Source organism: Grampus griseus (assembly GCF_964374135.1).
Source record: "Grampus griseus genome assembly, chromosome: 2".
NCBI classification, from domain to species: Eukaryota; Metazoa; Chordata; class Mammalia; order Artiodactyla; family Delphinidae; genus Grampus; species Grampus griseus.
In genome coordinates this window covers 146,901,416-146,916,788 of record NC_139018.1, presented here as the reverse complement: position 1 = coordinate 146,916,788, position 15,373 = coordinate 146,901,416, and the positions used below count along the sequence as shown (strand labels likewise).

Here is a 15,373-nt window from a genome sequence, read left to right as displayed (position 1 = left end):
CAGGCATCTTGTATATGCCTTACACGAACAGCAACTAGTCCATCAGCATCACCCCAAACTGTTTCAGGGCCTATTTAGAGGAGTGCTTCTCACATTTAGAAATCATCCAGGGAGCTTTAAAAAACAACACAAACACCAGCAGATGAGAAAAGATGGCTGGCGAAGGCACTCCCCTCCACCACCCTGATTTTTATTTATTAAAAAATTTATTTTATTTATTTTTGGCTGCACTGGGTCTTCGTTGCTGCGCACGGGCTTTCTCTAGTTGCGGCGAGCGGGGGCTACTCTTCATTGCGGAGCGTGGGCTTCTCACTGCAGTGGCTTCTCTTGTTGCGGAGCACCGGCTCTAGGTGCGCGGGCTTCAGTAGTTGTGGCACGTGGGCTCAGTAGTTGTGGCACGTGGGCTCAGTAGTTGTGGCACGTGGGCTCAGTAGTTGTGGCTCACGGGCTCTAGAGCGCAGGCTCAGTAGTTGTGGTGCACGGGCTTAGCTGCTCTGCGGCATGTGGGATCCTCCTGGACCAGGGCTCGAACCCGTGTCCCCTGCATTGGCAGGAGGATTCTTAACCACTGCACCACCAAGGAAGCCCCACCTTGATTTTTAGATTAGCCCAAACTGGCCACAGCAGGGTGTTAGGACTGTAATGGGCACCCAGGAGCTGGACACCACGCCTTAGTGGGCTGCCGGGCAGCCCCAACTCCTCCACTGCGTCCTCAGCGCTGGAACGTGCTGCTGCTCTGCACAAATCCCACCAACTGACAGGCAGACATCACATCCCCTCTAACTGTCCCAACCAGCAGTTCATCGTTTGCATGTTTGTATATAGGGTTAAATAAAAACTTTAAAGGATGTTGACTTCTGTAAAGCCCTAGAGCCTGGCTGCCTTTAACAAAGCTCTTGTTATTTTTCATGCAGAAAAAAAATGCACCCAAGATCGCAAATTCTGACAATCAGTGGCAGCACACAGATAACTGTAAGTTTTATTATGAATTTAAAAACCTAAACATTTCATGAGGACTGGGAAGCCTACCCACAAGATCTGCCCTCCTGCATTTCCAACTCCCACACGTCCAGGCCTCACCACACATACACCCCAATGATGTGCAATCCGCAGCACAGCACGTCCTTTATTTGCACTATTGATAGAAAACTGGCATTTAGATTTCAAAATTTTTATTACAAAATTACCAGCAGTCTTAAGCATTTCAACAATGCTTATGAACTCTACCTTGCTGACACAAACAAAGCTGTTCAAAAAGCAGGACCTGTCTGAAGTGGACTCTTGTATGTCCTGAGATCCTTAGAGGCCACCCTGCTCAGGACCCATTTGTGACTGTGTCTTCTTCCATCTCCTCTTCACCATCATCAGTGGGGCCTAGAGAAAAACACAAAGCCGGAAGTAATATCAATTTTAGAGAACGTGCTTGCTCAGTGTGTGAGCGTCCATCCGTGAGGCTGCTGTGTGCCAGGCCCTGGGCAAGGTACAAAAGCCCAACAGCGGCCTCTGCCTTGAGGAGTTTAGGGTCTGGAGACCATCTATCTTTGGCAGGTATTGGAAAGGATTGTCAGTTCCTAAGAGGAAGGGTCACAAAGGTGTTTTATGCAAGTCAAACTCTTTGCCTGCCATTCTAGTCAAGCTGATAACTCTTTTTTTTTTTTTTTTTGCGGTACTCGGGCCTCTCACTGCCGTGGCCTCTCCCGTTGCGGAGCACAGGCTCCAGACACGCAGGATCAGCAGCCATGGCTCACAGGCCTAGCCGATCCACGGCATGTGGGATCCTCCCGGACCAGGGCACGAACCCGTGTCCCCTGCATCGGCAGGCGGACTCTCAACCACTGCACCACCAGGGAAGCCTGATAACTCATTTTTCATAAACACAAAAAGCTTACACTTTGTGTTTTGTTCTTGCCACTACTATGGGCAAAGAAACTGGGAACACTCAAAAAGATTTAAAAAAGGGGAGGGGGGGGAATACCTACCACATGCTGGGGATAGTCAGTTAGTGACTATGTCTCTAAATTAAGAAAAATATGGCAACAACAATGAAACAGTTGTTATTTGTCAACAATTTATTGCAGATATTTTAGTCAATGTATTCTGATAAAGGAAATGTTTTAACCCTGTCAATGTTAGGGAAAATTTCTCATGTTTGTTTCTAGTTAGACCCAAACATTACATTTCTAGATACAGGAAGTGCTACTCAGAAGCCTGGGCCCACTGAAATTGACAGAACCAGGAACAATCTCCATCTTCCTGTCCTCAATGTGCCCACATGTTTAGATGACACTGAAAAATCCAAAGCTAGCCTAAGGCTCAAATAAAACACTTTAGGGGAAGCAAATTAATTCAGTAATTTTGTCATACTGCAGTCCCAATAAGCAATTAGACACAGCTTCCTCCCCCAAGCTGTTACCAGGGAGTTTTGAAAGCCTTTGACAGACCTGTATTGTTCTCAGGACCGCAGACCTCCTCCGGCATGGGGACTGCAGGCCTGCAGTCCCCGGAGGGGCTGGACTTGAGAGCTCACTCTGCTGCCCGTCTCACCACATTCCCCCCCATCCCTTGACCTTGGCTCACACTGTCCTCCTTCAGTCCAAGTGTGCAAGGATCTCTTAAGGCCAGTGCAGTTCCTTGCCCCGAGAATGCCATTCTGCCTTTGTCTAGTTCAGGGGTTCTCAAATATTTTAATTTTAGGACCCAAAGAGCTTTTGTTTAAGTAGATTACGTTTATCGATAGTATGTTAGAAAATTAAAAGTATTTTAAAAAACAGTAATTCATTAAAACAATAAATCTATTATATAGTAACAATGTTTATATTTTTATAAAATATAACAATACCAATATTTTCTAAAACAAAAATATTTAGTGAGAAAGTCGGCATTATTTTCTAGTTTTGCCCATCTCTGTAATGTCTGCCAAATAGCAGCTGGACCCGTGTAGTGACTTCATCATTCCACTTGCTACAGTATGTTGTTTTGATTGAAGGGTATGAAGAAAGTCAGCCTCACACAGACATGTAGTTAGACAAGGGAGGAGTATTTTAAGTCTTTGCAGGCAGTTGTGGATATTCTTTTCTGATACTATGCCCAAACTTGACAGAAGTGGTAGTTGTTTTTTTTTTTGGCCACACCACTTGGCTTGTGGGATTTTAGTTCCCCGACCAGGGACCGAACCCAGGCCCACAGCAGTAAAAGCCAAGTCTTAACCACTGGACTGCCAGGGAAGTCCTGAAAGTGGTAGTTTCTTAAAGGTTAGATTGCAGTGTGGAGTCTGAAACCTTATCAATGAACTTTTCATACTCTCTGACTTGAAAATCCACCGGTTTATTCTGTACTCTGAATGGATGCATAACTCTGTAACATCATTTGGAAAACATTGTTCACTGAGTTATACAGGTCTTCCAAATGTTGACCCATTTCTTTATATGTTATATAAAAAAAATCACATTCATTAATAGCAACAATTTCCGCAGAGAAGTCTGGAAGTACTGGGAAACTGTCAAGGTTACAATTGTGGAAAAAAATTTTCCCAGCTTTTAATTTCTGCTTGAAAATTTGATTATCATTGGTAACAAACACTAGCTGCTCTCCTTGAAGTGGCAAGCTCACTTCACGTTGGTGAAGCTGCCTGCCTCTCACCTGAGCCAGCACAAGCACAGGGAGCCAACCACCCATGTAGGCACAGAGGTGCTTTATGCACCCCCATTCCATCGTCACCCAGGAAACCAAAAATGTGTGCCCCAAGGCCCCAAGGACCACACGGATGAGAACCACTGGTCTAATTAACGTCTTACTCATTTTTAGCTTCAGTTCCAGCATTATTTCCCCAAGGAAACTTTCCCTGAGCTGCCAGTCTAGACAGAGGTCCCAGTTACATTCATATCAAACTTGTAATATGCACGGTCTGGGGTAGTTTTCACTTTATACCCAACTGTCCACCAGTCTGCCTGACACAAAGCTGGCATTTACTATCAGAAGGGCTCACACCCTATGCTCAGTGCTACCTACGAAGTATCTAACTTAGTGCTCCCAACAACCTTTTGAGGTTACCATTATCACTATCTCAGATTTAAAGATAAGGACACAGATTTAAGAGTAAGTAGAGATTAAGAAATTTACCCAAGGACAGAACTGGTGAAGCTAAGCTCTGACCCTCAGCCTGTCTGGCTCTGGAGCCTGTGTCCTCATCTGCTAAGCTAGCCTACATGGACAGGGGTCAAAGGCAACACGGTCACCTCCACTGTTCGCTTTCATTCCATGGCTATGAAATAATGTTTGTCTCAACTTTTACAAAAACCCCAGAGTCCTAGAACATAACATTCTTTAACAAATGATTTCTCTTCAAAGAGCATTTAAAGGCATTTTGTGTGGATTAGATTAGATGGTAATGAGGCACTATTGTAGCATTCTTGGGTCGTAGCATCTAAACTGTTTTGCAATCACTCCAAGTGTACCATTTGTTTTGCAATCACTCCAAGTGTACCATTAATTTGGAAATAAAGACAGAACATTGTTACCTGATCTGCGTTCTCTGCCAGGTATCTGACCGGACTGAAGCAAGCCCTTCAGCCGCTCCACTTCAGCCAAGGTTGATGCGTTTGCTATAGCATTCTGGATGCCAGGAGACAATGGAGACGGACAGTTACTTTCATCTAAGCCTCCACCACCCAGAAAACACTCACAGGAATTCACACCGTCTTTTTGAGTTGGAATATTAAATAGTTCTTTGTTGGGGGAAGAATTTTACTGGCACAGTGAAATCAAGCCCAAAACCAAATCATAAATTTCCAAAATTGGTAAACAGCTGTAGACCCTATTATAAGAGAGCAAATAATCGCTGCTCGTGTCCTAAAATCTTAGCTAATTGAAGTACCTATTTGGAATTATGCTACTGGATAATTTAGGAGGCAGTATTATAAAATTAGGATTTCTCATCAAGCAGGATCTTTCAGGTAGCAAATCTTTCAAAGTAAAAATTAAGACAGCACGCAAAAGGTAACTAACTGTTCAAATAAAACACATCCTGGGAAAATGAGAAAGACCAGAGCTGCCTCCACTTTGACTGGTTCATATAATTAATTCAAGTCAAAGTCTGGTCATATGATATCTTTAAGCTAGTTTTTCCTTACACAAAAATACAGCTGGATTCTAACAACTGTGGGGAAAATCTGCAGTGTTTGATTTATTACTTGGGTTATTACATAATTTTGTGTCCTAAACCCATAACAGCTCACTCCAGTCCAAGAATCCTAACACATGATTACCTTGATTGCTTCCACATCCCCTGGAGATGGCCCACCTTTCTTTTTGTCAGTTGGCAAACCAGCACCTGGATTGAAACTTGGGAGGGGAGGGAAGTACAAAACTGTCAAATCCAGACCAATAGAAATTGCTTCTCTTTTACTTTCAAAAGCTTTTGAAAGTAATTCAACCAGTGTAGTATCTTATCTTTGTTAACAAACTGATACAAGAAACTCTCTCCTTCAGAAACACCACCCAGTTCATCTTCCTACAGAGAAAGGAGGACGTATATAATATCACACTAAGACTGAATACTGAAATATTTGCTCTGCTACCCTGGTAGAAATCTCATGTGATACATGGACCACTGATGGTCACGGATCATCATCACGCAAATTTAGTACTGTAGTAGTCACAGGTGTTTCATTTCATTTTGCAGGAGGCAAAATGCCAGACAGATAATGTTTCTGAAGGTGAAGTGGAGTGAAGTTGGACATCCGGATCTTACGTTTTGCTTCTCCTGGCAATATCCTTTGCAAGTTGTGCACCCCGTTTGCCCTTGAACATTTTCTCTGCTTCCTGACGCTCCTACAGCGACACCACACACATAGTTAATGGAAATAGGAATACCACATGCATTTAGATGCATTCCTCAGAAAACATGGAAGAAAACTCTCCTGGAATACTCTGGGCTGGTGAAAATACCACGAAGCCAATTTCACATTAAAAGGAGACACAGTGGTCGCCTTTCTGGTGAAGGTCCTTGAAGAAAGTTCCCTCTCCGAGTTTCAAGGAGGGGCTCTCAAGGAACTAAGAAGGTTAAAAAAAAAAAAAAATCCCCCAATAAAGGGAAAATCATTCTAACAATTAAAGGTACTGAAACGTGGATTACATTACACTCCCCACAGGGAGTGCATCTAAGCAGGCCGTCTGCTGTGACAGTGCCCACGGCGGCTCTGAGGCTGTGCCACCTCTAGAAAGGCCAGCCCCACACAAGACAACCGGAACTCAAAGTCCCACCATAAACACCGTATGCGAAAATTGACTTAGCGCCCCCTCCCCATTCTCATTATAAACCAATGATAAAAATCACTGGGCCATTTAAAAAGTCAGTAACGAAAGTATAAAGGAAAACACACCAATCTATAATGACTTACAACAGAGTAATACTTACTTTTAGTTTCACCTTCTGGAAATCCAGTACTCTGACTTGTGGAACTTTATAAATCACATATAGTCTGTAATGCTTCTTATTTGTTACAGGATTCCTTAGAATACTACAAGAAAAGGAACAATACAGTGCCAATGTTGTTCACAGCACAGCACTCAAGAGGTCCATTTTAATAAAATCTAATGAGTCCATGAAGTAAGGCAAAGTTCACTATTCTTCACATTTCAATGTCATAAGAACTTAACACTACGGAAATTTTAACATAGCCCAAAGGAAATACTTTCAGTATTTGTTTTTTAAAGGTACTTTTTACTAACTGATGACTTTAAGATCAAGGCTGGTAATGGTGTTATTTTAAAAGACTTTATTGTCACCACCACAAATAAGTTCCATACCTTAAATAAGTCAATGATTTGAGAGATGCCAAAGGGTCCAGATCACCCTGTAAAATAACAGCCACAGGTAAGAACACGAATACCACACCCCATTTTGATACTGTGAAATGGTGGATGCCTTTGGAGCAAGGACTGATCTTGTCTTTTATGCATTTGTTTTTCCTGCCCCAGAACCGCACAACACTAGCACATCACAGATGCTTGGCACATTTCTACTGAATACCCTGGTTCATAAATTTGAGCTTCTTAAATTTAATATCTTGGCCACAACAGTTTCTGTCTCAACAGCAGAAGAGACCAAAAAAAAAAAAAAATCATTTCCTGTAGCAAGTTCAAAAGGACTACTGAGCTTAAAGCAGTGATTGAGAAAAGAAAGCAATGTGAAAACTGCTGTAACTTTTGAGCAAGTTGTTCACATAGGGAACCTCAAACCGTGATCTTGGTGTAAGGTGGTTTTTCCTGTTGGTGCCTGGGAGCAACACGGGTATGTCATCTTTGAGGGAAGGCAGCTTTATTCTAGGCGCCCCCAAACCTCTTCAAATAAAATTTTCAAGGACAAGGAGTACACTTAAAAAATAACGTATATGTTGGGCTTCCCTGGTGGTGCAGTGGTTGAGAGTCCGCCTGCCGATGCAGGGGACGCGGGTTCGTACCCCAGTCCGGGAAGATCCCACATGCCGCGGAGCAGCTGGGCCTGTGAGCCATGGCCGCTGAGCCTGCGCATCCGGAGCCTGTGCTCCGCAACGGGAGAGGCCACAACAGTGAGAGGCCCACGTACCGCAAAGAAAAAAAAAAAAAAACGTATATGGGAAGAAGGCAGGTTAGCTTTTGAATCTTCCCAAATTATGTCATAAAACACAGTGCCACAAGGATAGGAAAACCAAAATGTACAGTCAACTACAAGCAAACTAGATGAAAAGGTACTCTGGCAAGAACCTAACACAGAAGCCAGTGAGGACAAACTACTGTGAGAGCTACATGCCTTGCCTGGTGACAACATCCATAAAGGAAGAAGAGAGGAAAGGCAGAGAGGCGTCCAAGAGACCCGAGAACTCCAAAGCGACTGACAGGTACCCAGTTTGAGAAAGGATAGGCAAAAGATAGGCATGTCCCAATAATGAACACATTAAGTGTGTGATGATGCCTGAAGGGCTCGAGCAATCTGGGACTTCACTCCACCAGAAACTGTGCCCTTTCCAGAACAAAGCCCCACATGGAGGAGAAACTGCTAGAACAGATCTGAACTAAGTGGGACAGGGCCAAGAGGGACAATGAGGAAAAAAGTACAAGTAAAAGCAGGAGCGGGCAACACAGCCAGGTGCTCAGAAAGCTGCCACTTTTAAATACCTCACAACAGCATGGGAGGGAGCTCTAAAGCTTGCTACTGGCACACCATCACTAAAGGAAATCTAAAGAACAATCCAAAAAGGAACAAAGGAAGACAAATATTGCCTGACCTCACTTTTATGTGGAATCTCAAGAAAAGTCCAACTCACAGCAACAGAGTTGAATGGTGGTTACCAGAGGCTGAGCGGGTGGAGGAAAGGGGAGATGAGCTATTGATTAAAGAGCACAAACTTTCAGTTATAAGATAAATAAGTTCTAGAGATTTCAGGTACAACATTGCGACTATAGTTAAAAATAAGATATGGTGTACTCAATATGATAAAAAAGTAGATCTCAAGTATTCTCACTGCACACACGAAAAGGTAACTAGGTGAAATGGTGAATATGTTGGTCTGTGGTAATCATTTCACAATGTATACATATATCAAATTTCACATTGTACACCTTAAACATATATAATTTTCATTTGTCCATCATACTTCAATAAAGCTGCAAAACCAAAAGAAAGGAAGAACGGTAAATTTAGTCACACACACAGACACACATATGGACTGTGCAAAACACAGTGACGTCTTCACGGGGGGGTGGGGAGCGGTGAGATGGTTAAGGTGCCACATTATTCAGGAGGTAGAGGTGCTGGTTAACTGCTTTACACTTGGATAAATATGGGTGTGCTAATTCCTAGGATGCTAAGAATAGAAACAGAGTCTATTTAATAATTAGTTAATCTCTAAACTATCAGAAGGAGAAGTGGAATGCCAAAAAAAGAGAGAGCAAGCAGAACAGGAGAGAAAAAAAATTGCAGATAGATGGAACAAATAAAAAATTCTAGAAAAGAAAGAAGATAAACTCAAATATACCAGTAATTACATTAAACATAAACAGACTATTTCATTTAAAAGTCAGACTTCAGACTGGATTTAAAAAAAGAATCCTATCATATGCTGTTTTCAAGAGACAAATCTAAAATATAAGTACAGAAAAACAATGTAAAGTTAGGATGAAAAAAATGGTTATGCAAATACTAATTGAAAGAAAGCTTGTTTTGGTATACTGCAGCAGATAAAATAGACAACCAGGGTAAAACAGCACTAATAAGATGTAAAGAGGGTCACCACACATAAAAGGTTTATTTCATCAGTAAGATACATAAAATTTGGATATATCAAATAAAATAACATAAAAATATATAAAACTAAAATTGACAGAACTCCAAGGAAACAGTCAAATCCACTATCATGCAGGATTTTAATACACCTCTTTCGGTGACTGATCGGACAAACAGCCTTCATCTTTGCAAACAGCTTTAAACACAATTACAACACACAGAATATACTGCCCCCATCATGCCACAAGTTCCCTATGAACGCACATACCTCATATAGTTTAGAAAGGACATGCCCTCAGATCAGTGCTTTCTTACTTTTGGAGTCAAGTACTCCTTTGGGAATCTGAAAGAAGCTTATAGACCTCGCCCACCAGGAAAGGAACAATCAGGGAAATAGGGAAGGGAGGGGTTAAGGGCATAATAACCTTAAATCAAGTTATATCATATGAACTTAAACATCCAGTATTTAAGTGAGAAATTTAGGTTGCAAAACAATGTATAGTATAAGCTCAATTTTGTTAAAAATTATACACAGAGCAGAAATTTAAAAACATAAGAATAATCATTTCCAAATAGAGAAAATGAAACTTGCCCCCTATCTTATAAGAAACTGGATTTCAGGGGCTTCCTTGGTGGCACAGTGGTTAAGAATCCACCTGCCAATGCAGGGGACACAGGTTCGAGCCCTGGTCCGGGAAGATCCCACATGCTGAAGGGCAACTAAGCCCCTGAGCCGCAACTACTGAAGCCCGTGCACCTGGAGCCCATGCTCCACAACAAGAGAAGCCACCGCAATGCGAAGCCCGCTCGCCACAACTAGAGAAAGCCCACACGCAGCAACGAAGACCCAACGCAGCCAAAAATAATAAAATAAATAAATAAATTTATAAAAAAATAAAGAAAGTATAATGTTTTTTTTTAAAAAAAACAGATTTCAAATGGATCGTTGATCTAAATGTGGAGGAAAACAATAATTTCTCGAATAAAACTCTCCAACAAAATTTAATGTATGTCACATATGTAATTTTCTAGTAGTGACATTAAAACAGGAGAAACTAATTTTAATAATACATTGTTTTACCTATTTTCCAAAATATTACCATTTCAATGTCAGTTTAAAAAAATTGATAGTTTATATTCTTTTTTTTTTGTACTAACGCTCTAGAATCTGTAGTGTATTTTATATTCTAGTATATCTTAATTCAAAGTAGCCACTTGTGGCTAATAGCTACCATACTGGACACTGTGATTCTAGAAAACAGAATATGTGAGTTTCTTTATGACCCTGGGGTAGGGGAAGCTTAACAGAACTCAAAAGTACTAATAACAGACTGATGAAATGGATTATGCTTGAATTAGGAACTTCTCTATCAAGACCCTAAGAGAGTCAAAAGGTGAGCTAGAGAGTGGGAAGATATTTGCAACACATAACCAAAAAAGGCCCTTTTCCTGAATTAAGAAAAGAAAAAGGATGATGAGATAATTTTCTGGATTTTCCAAGTTTTCTATAAAAGGCAGGTAGTACCTTTAACTCCTCCCTGCAAATACGTTTTTCCCCTGTTCAACTTACCAATTCCACAAGACTGTTGTTGGTGAGAATGAGTTCTGTCAGACAGGGCAGAGCCTGATCAAGTCCCTCACCTATACGGCTAAAATAAAAAGAAAAAATCTTAATGAAAGTAAAAATTAAGTAAGCTAACAACTTCATCTAAGCCCTTGCCCAGAGGACTTCAAAGCGGGAAGAACCTTAGAGATCTTTCTTCTAACACTCTAACAGAAGGAAAATGAGGCACAAAGAGGAAACTTGTCTGAGGTCACAGAAGTGGGATGATTTTAAAACCCATGCCTCCTGAAATGCCTCCTGAAAGCTGCCGGGGGCTCCTTCCACTGCTACACTATCTAATGAGACCTAACACGAAGAGAAAGTCCTGTGTAAATAGACTTACTTTGCTCATCTCAGGACTTGTGTGCAGGTAGCACAGAAATACAAGTGGTTCTGCATTCACAGCTCAAGCACAAGATACACCAACCAAACCACAACGGAATAGTTAACTCATGAGAAATACACCTATTAAAAAAACGCAACTCAACACCCAGAACTTCTTAAAGACATTGTCTATAGACCTTTAATAACTTTTCTCCAACAAAATTTACAGAGATGATGAACGTGGGTCAAAAAAAAATCTTAATTTCAATAAGCAATATTCTAAAAATCAGCTGCAGTTAAAGAAAAACAAATAGCAGAGGATTTGAGGTAGAATGAGATGTTCAGTCAAAAATATAATTGTTGAATTTTATGTTATCTCTTTAATATGACCCCTCTGATAATTTTAATTATTATTTTAGAAATCAACCAAAATATGTACAAAGCAGCATGTTTTTAACTTAAATTAGAAACTTACCATGAACATATATATATACACACAAGATTTCTGAATAAATGCAAATAAGACTAGACCAATGACAAATTAATCTCTGGATCTGTATGAGACAAGTGCAGCTCATTTTCCATTTAAGAAATATGTAGGTTAAAAAGAAAAATAAAGAAATATGTAGGTTTAACTGGCAGTATATACTGCAACTTCTTCAGGGAACTCTGCAACATTTACTCTAGGGGGAAAAAGCTACTTTCCACTGGTAGACAATTACCATATTCTGTTGTTGTTCACTAATAATGTTTTCAGTCTTCTCAACAAAGGAAAACCATCCAGTTTCCTGATTTCATTGTCAGAAAAATCAATGGCATCAAACTGGTCTAAGGTAGCGCCTAGATTTTCAATGACAGGAATTTTATACCCTGCAAAAAGGAGGAAAAAAAAACACCCACACAAGTATTAATATAATTAAAAGGCACCTAAAACATTAGCAGCATTTCATGTAATTGGACTCACAGCTAATGTTCCTTCCAAAAGTGTTTACCTAACACCTATGCCGTTGCCAGACACTGCCAGGTACTGGCACATAGTACAAGGAACAAGACAGTCACAAGTCCCAGCTGCCATGAAGCTTATAGTCTAGCAGTGGACATGAAGATGGCGATGGTGACAAGGGCAATAATGATGAGAATACTTACTAGCAGTAACTAGTACCTAACAGTTTTCAAGAATATTTACAAGGTGCCTAATGCTGCTCTAAGCAAGGCCCCAGAGCTAGTGAAGTGGCCTAAGAGGACTTTACGCTGTGATCTGCTTAACTGTCAGCGTCCAAACGTTGTTCACACATGGTGGACAACAGCCCTCAACCTCTTTTGCATCCCACAGGCCCGATTCCTAGAACTCATTGGGATGTCTTCATGATATCATGACAGTTCCCCCTTACTTCACCTCCCCCAGCTCAAACCCAGAGTTGAAAGTCAATAGTTCACACACAATGGTAAATCACCCTGTGGACAACTCAAATACTCCCTGATTTGTCTAACACGGGCATAATTATTGTGCTAAGTGCTCGGAGAAAAAAAGAAGTTAAACGAGCCAAGGTGAAAGCACACAGTGCAGAGTTGTAAGGGCTACATCAAAGTAAGTGCTGCACCAAAACAAGACTCCTCAACGTTGGGGTGCACTTCAGACTCAGAGAGAAGGCAGGGATCACCTGTGCCAAGACTGTGAAAGCGGTCGGTTACGCTTGAGTTGAACCTTTCTCTAAGAAACTTAGTTTCAACAAAACGAAAGTACTGGGTTTTGTCAGCAAACAAAAAAGCAAGCAGAAAGCAGAGCCCGCAGCCGTGCTGCTCCGGCGACCGCGCTTTCCCCGTGGGAGCGAATCTCAGGCCAAGACTAATTATCTTATCCCCGGAGAAGCCGCCCCTTAAAATGCTGACGAGCTGCACGCCGAGGCGGAAATCACTACAGGAACCTAACAGTTCGGGGGCTTCCGCGACCCTTCAGCAGGCACCGGGCAGCGCCAGCCTCGCTCCCACAGTCCGCTCTTTGCAATGTTCTGGTAAAAGGGGAAAAGACGACTGAAGCCAATGAGGAGCATATATCGGGAAGACAATCGCTTTTGTCCCGTACTTCGTCTCCTCGCTCCCTTACCCTGTCTACACTCTCACGACAGCAAATTAACGCGTCTCGCTCCGCACGAGGGTCGCAACCGCTAGATCGTGTATTTCCCGGTCCCGCAGCGGCTCAGGCCGCGAAGCCCGCCCGGCTGGCCCGGCACAGGCCCGCGGTCCTACCGGAGCATCGCGGCGGCCCCATGTGTGCGGGGAGGAGCTGGGGTGAGGGGCGCCTCGGAAGGGCCGAGAGACGGCTTTTCGCCGACGACAGCGGGACCCAGCCCGGCTCGGAGCACGGGACGCAGGCCGCCGGCCACGCTCCGGCCCTGGCGCACGCGGCTAGGCCGGGCCGCCTGGCGGGCGGGGAGGCCGGACCGCCCGCCCCCGTCCGACTCACCCCGCAGGTCCAGCTCGCGGTCCCGCACGGCGTTGGTGTACTGCGCCGCCTGCTCTATCAGCTCCGCCGTCAGTTTCACCATCCTGCCACCTCCCGCCCACCTCGCCGCCCGCTCCTCTCGCCGCACTGACGTCCCGGCATGCCCCGCGCCCGCGCCCGCGCCCGCGCCAGGCAGCACCAATCGCCGCCGGCGTGCGCGGGCTGAGCAGCGTCCAGGCCGAAGCAATCGAGGAGCCACGCCCCTGGGCTCGGGCTCCGCTCTGGTTCTCGCTCTGTTCCTCTGGCACCGCCGCGGTCTGCAGGGACCCCGAGTCCAGACAGCTGTGTCCGCAAGTTAACAAAATGTGAAAGCCCCGAAAGGGAACTTTCTCGTGCATCCGTGCACCGTGAGGTGAAAGGGAGGCTGTGACTGTCCTCACTCCACCCGTGGGTCCAGTGATGGGTCCCGGATTTTGGCCCCCGGCGTACCAGATGAGGACGGGCTGGGTCGCCCGCCCCGGTCGAATTTGTGGTTAGGCCTGTGCTCTACAGACAATTAGATATTCATGTTGAAGCCTGGTACACAGGAAAGCGCGCAGATCAGAAATCTGCAGCAGAGTGCGCACACCCGCGTGGCCGCCGCTGGCCGCCTAAACGAACACTATTCGGAAAACCTGCCCCCCTCACCCCTCCCCAAGGGCAACTGCGAATCCAACACCATAGATTAGTTTTGCTTGCTTTTGATATAGACTCATGCAATCTGGTTTTGTGCCTGGTTTCTTCGGCTCTGTGTCGTGCCTGGAATCCATCCAGGTTGCAGGCAGCAGAGGTTTGTTTACTTGCTGTTGTATAGAATTCCATTGTGTCTCTCACACCATAACTTATCCATTTTGCTGTTCATGGACATTAGAGTTTCCAGTTTGGGGCTGTTCTGCATAATGCTGCTATAAATTTTCATGTGCGTGGATCTGATGCACATGCATCTTAATTTCTCCAGGAGTGGAACTAATGGGACATAGGATGTGGTATCATCGATAGATAATGCCTGACGATCACTGCCAAGAGGCTGAAATAATTTCCACAGTCTCTAGTGGTGTGTTAGGGTTTCCATCACTTCCAACGTCAGCCTCCTTGGCACGGTCAGTCTTTATAATTTTAGCGATCCTGGTGGGTGTGTAGTGGTATTGCACTAATGCTTTGCTTTTCTCTAATAACTAATAAAGTTGAGGATCTTCTGTATATGTTGTCCACTCTTGATATCTTTTGCAAAGTGCCCATTCAAGTCTTTGCCCATCTTTTTCTGTTGGGTTGTCTGCCTTTTATTATTATTATTATTCATTATGGGATTTCTTTATATATTCTGGATATGAGTATACTCTGTGGTTTACCTTTCACTTTTTTTTTTTTTTTTTTTTTTGGTTAAAACTGCTTAAATACCAGAGACCTCACAGGGAGTGGAAATACTGTCCTCACATACATCCTCATTATAATCCATTTTGGTCTAGGAAAACATCTTATTCCCCAAATCACCAAATCATGATCTGGGCTGTAAATTGAATCAAAAGGATAAGAATGTGACTGCCTCTCCCATTTTGAAAAAGAAACAAGCTTTCAAAGGGTCCGATTCAAGAACAGACATCAGAAGAAGAACGTCTTAGCTCAGAAGCCCTGCCCATTGACAGTGTCTTTTGTCCTATCTTGGGGAGGACACTTTTACTATGGTCATGTAGGTCTGGGACCC

At 43.3% G+C, this 15,373-nt stretch overlaps 1 protein-coding gene across 1 annotated transcript; it reads right to left on the bottom strand.

Annotated features, from left to right (window-relative positions):
* Positions 1-1,155: 1,155 nt before the first annotated feature.
* On the bottom strand, positions 1,156-13,784 carry SNRPA1 (small nuclear ribonucleoprotein polypeptide A'). The gene is made up of 9 exons (XM_082649508.1): positions 13,654-13,784; positions 11,912-12,059; positions 10,833-10,911; positions 6,808-6,854; positions 6,416-6,518; positions 5,750-5,829; positions 5,265-5,340; positions 4,518-4,611; positions 1,156-1,374 (listed from the first exon to the last, which is right to left on the bottom strand). Exons 1-9 carry the CDS (start codon positions 13,733-13,735, stop codon positions 1,316-1,318), a joined length of 768 nt encoding a protein of 255 aa, XP_082505634.1. The 5' UTR covers positions 13,736-13,784; the 3' UTR covers positions 1,156-1,315.
* Between the last annotated feature and the right edge of the window lie 1,589 nt (positions 13,785-15,373).

Coding starts and splice junctions, on each gene's coding strand:
- SNRPA1 (XM_082649508.1), bottom strand. CDS start 13,735: ATGGTGAAACTGACGGCGGAGCTGATAGAGCAGGCGGCGCAGTACACC. Junction 5,830..6,415: donor TCCAGAAGGTGAAACTAAAA/GTAAGTATTACT, acceptor GTGTCGCTGTAG/GAGCGTCAGGAAGCAGAGAA. Junction 4,612..5,264: donor GGGATGTGGAAGCAATCAAG/GTAATCATGTGT, acceptor CCTGGCATCCAG/AATGCTATAGCAAACGCATC.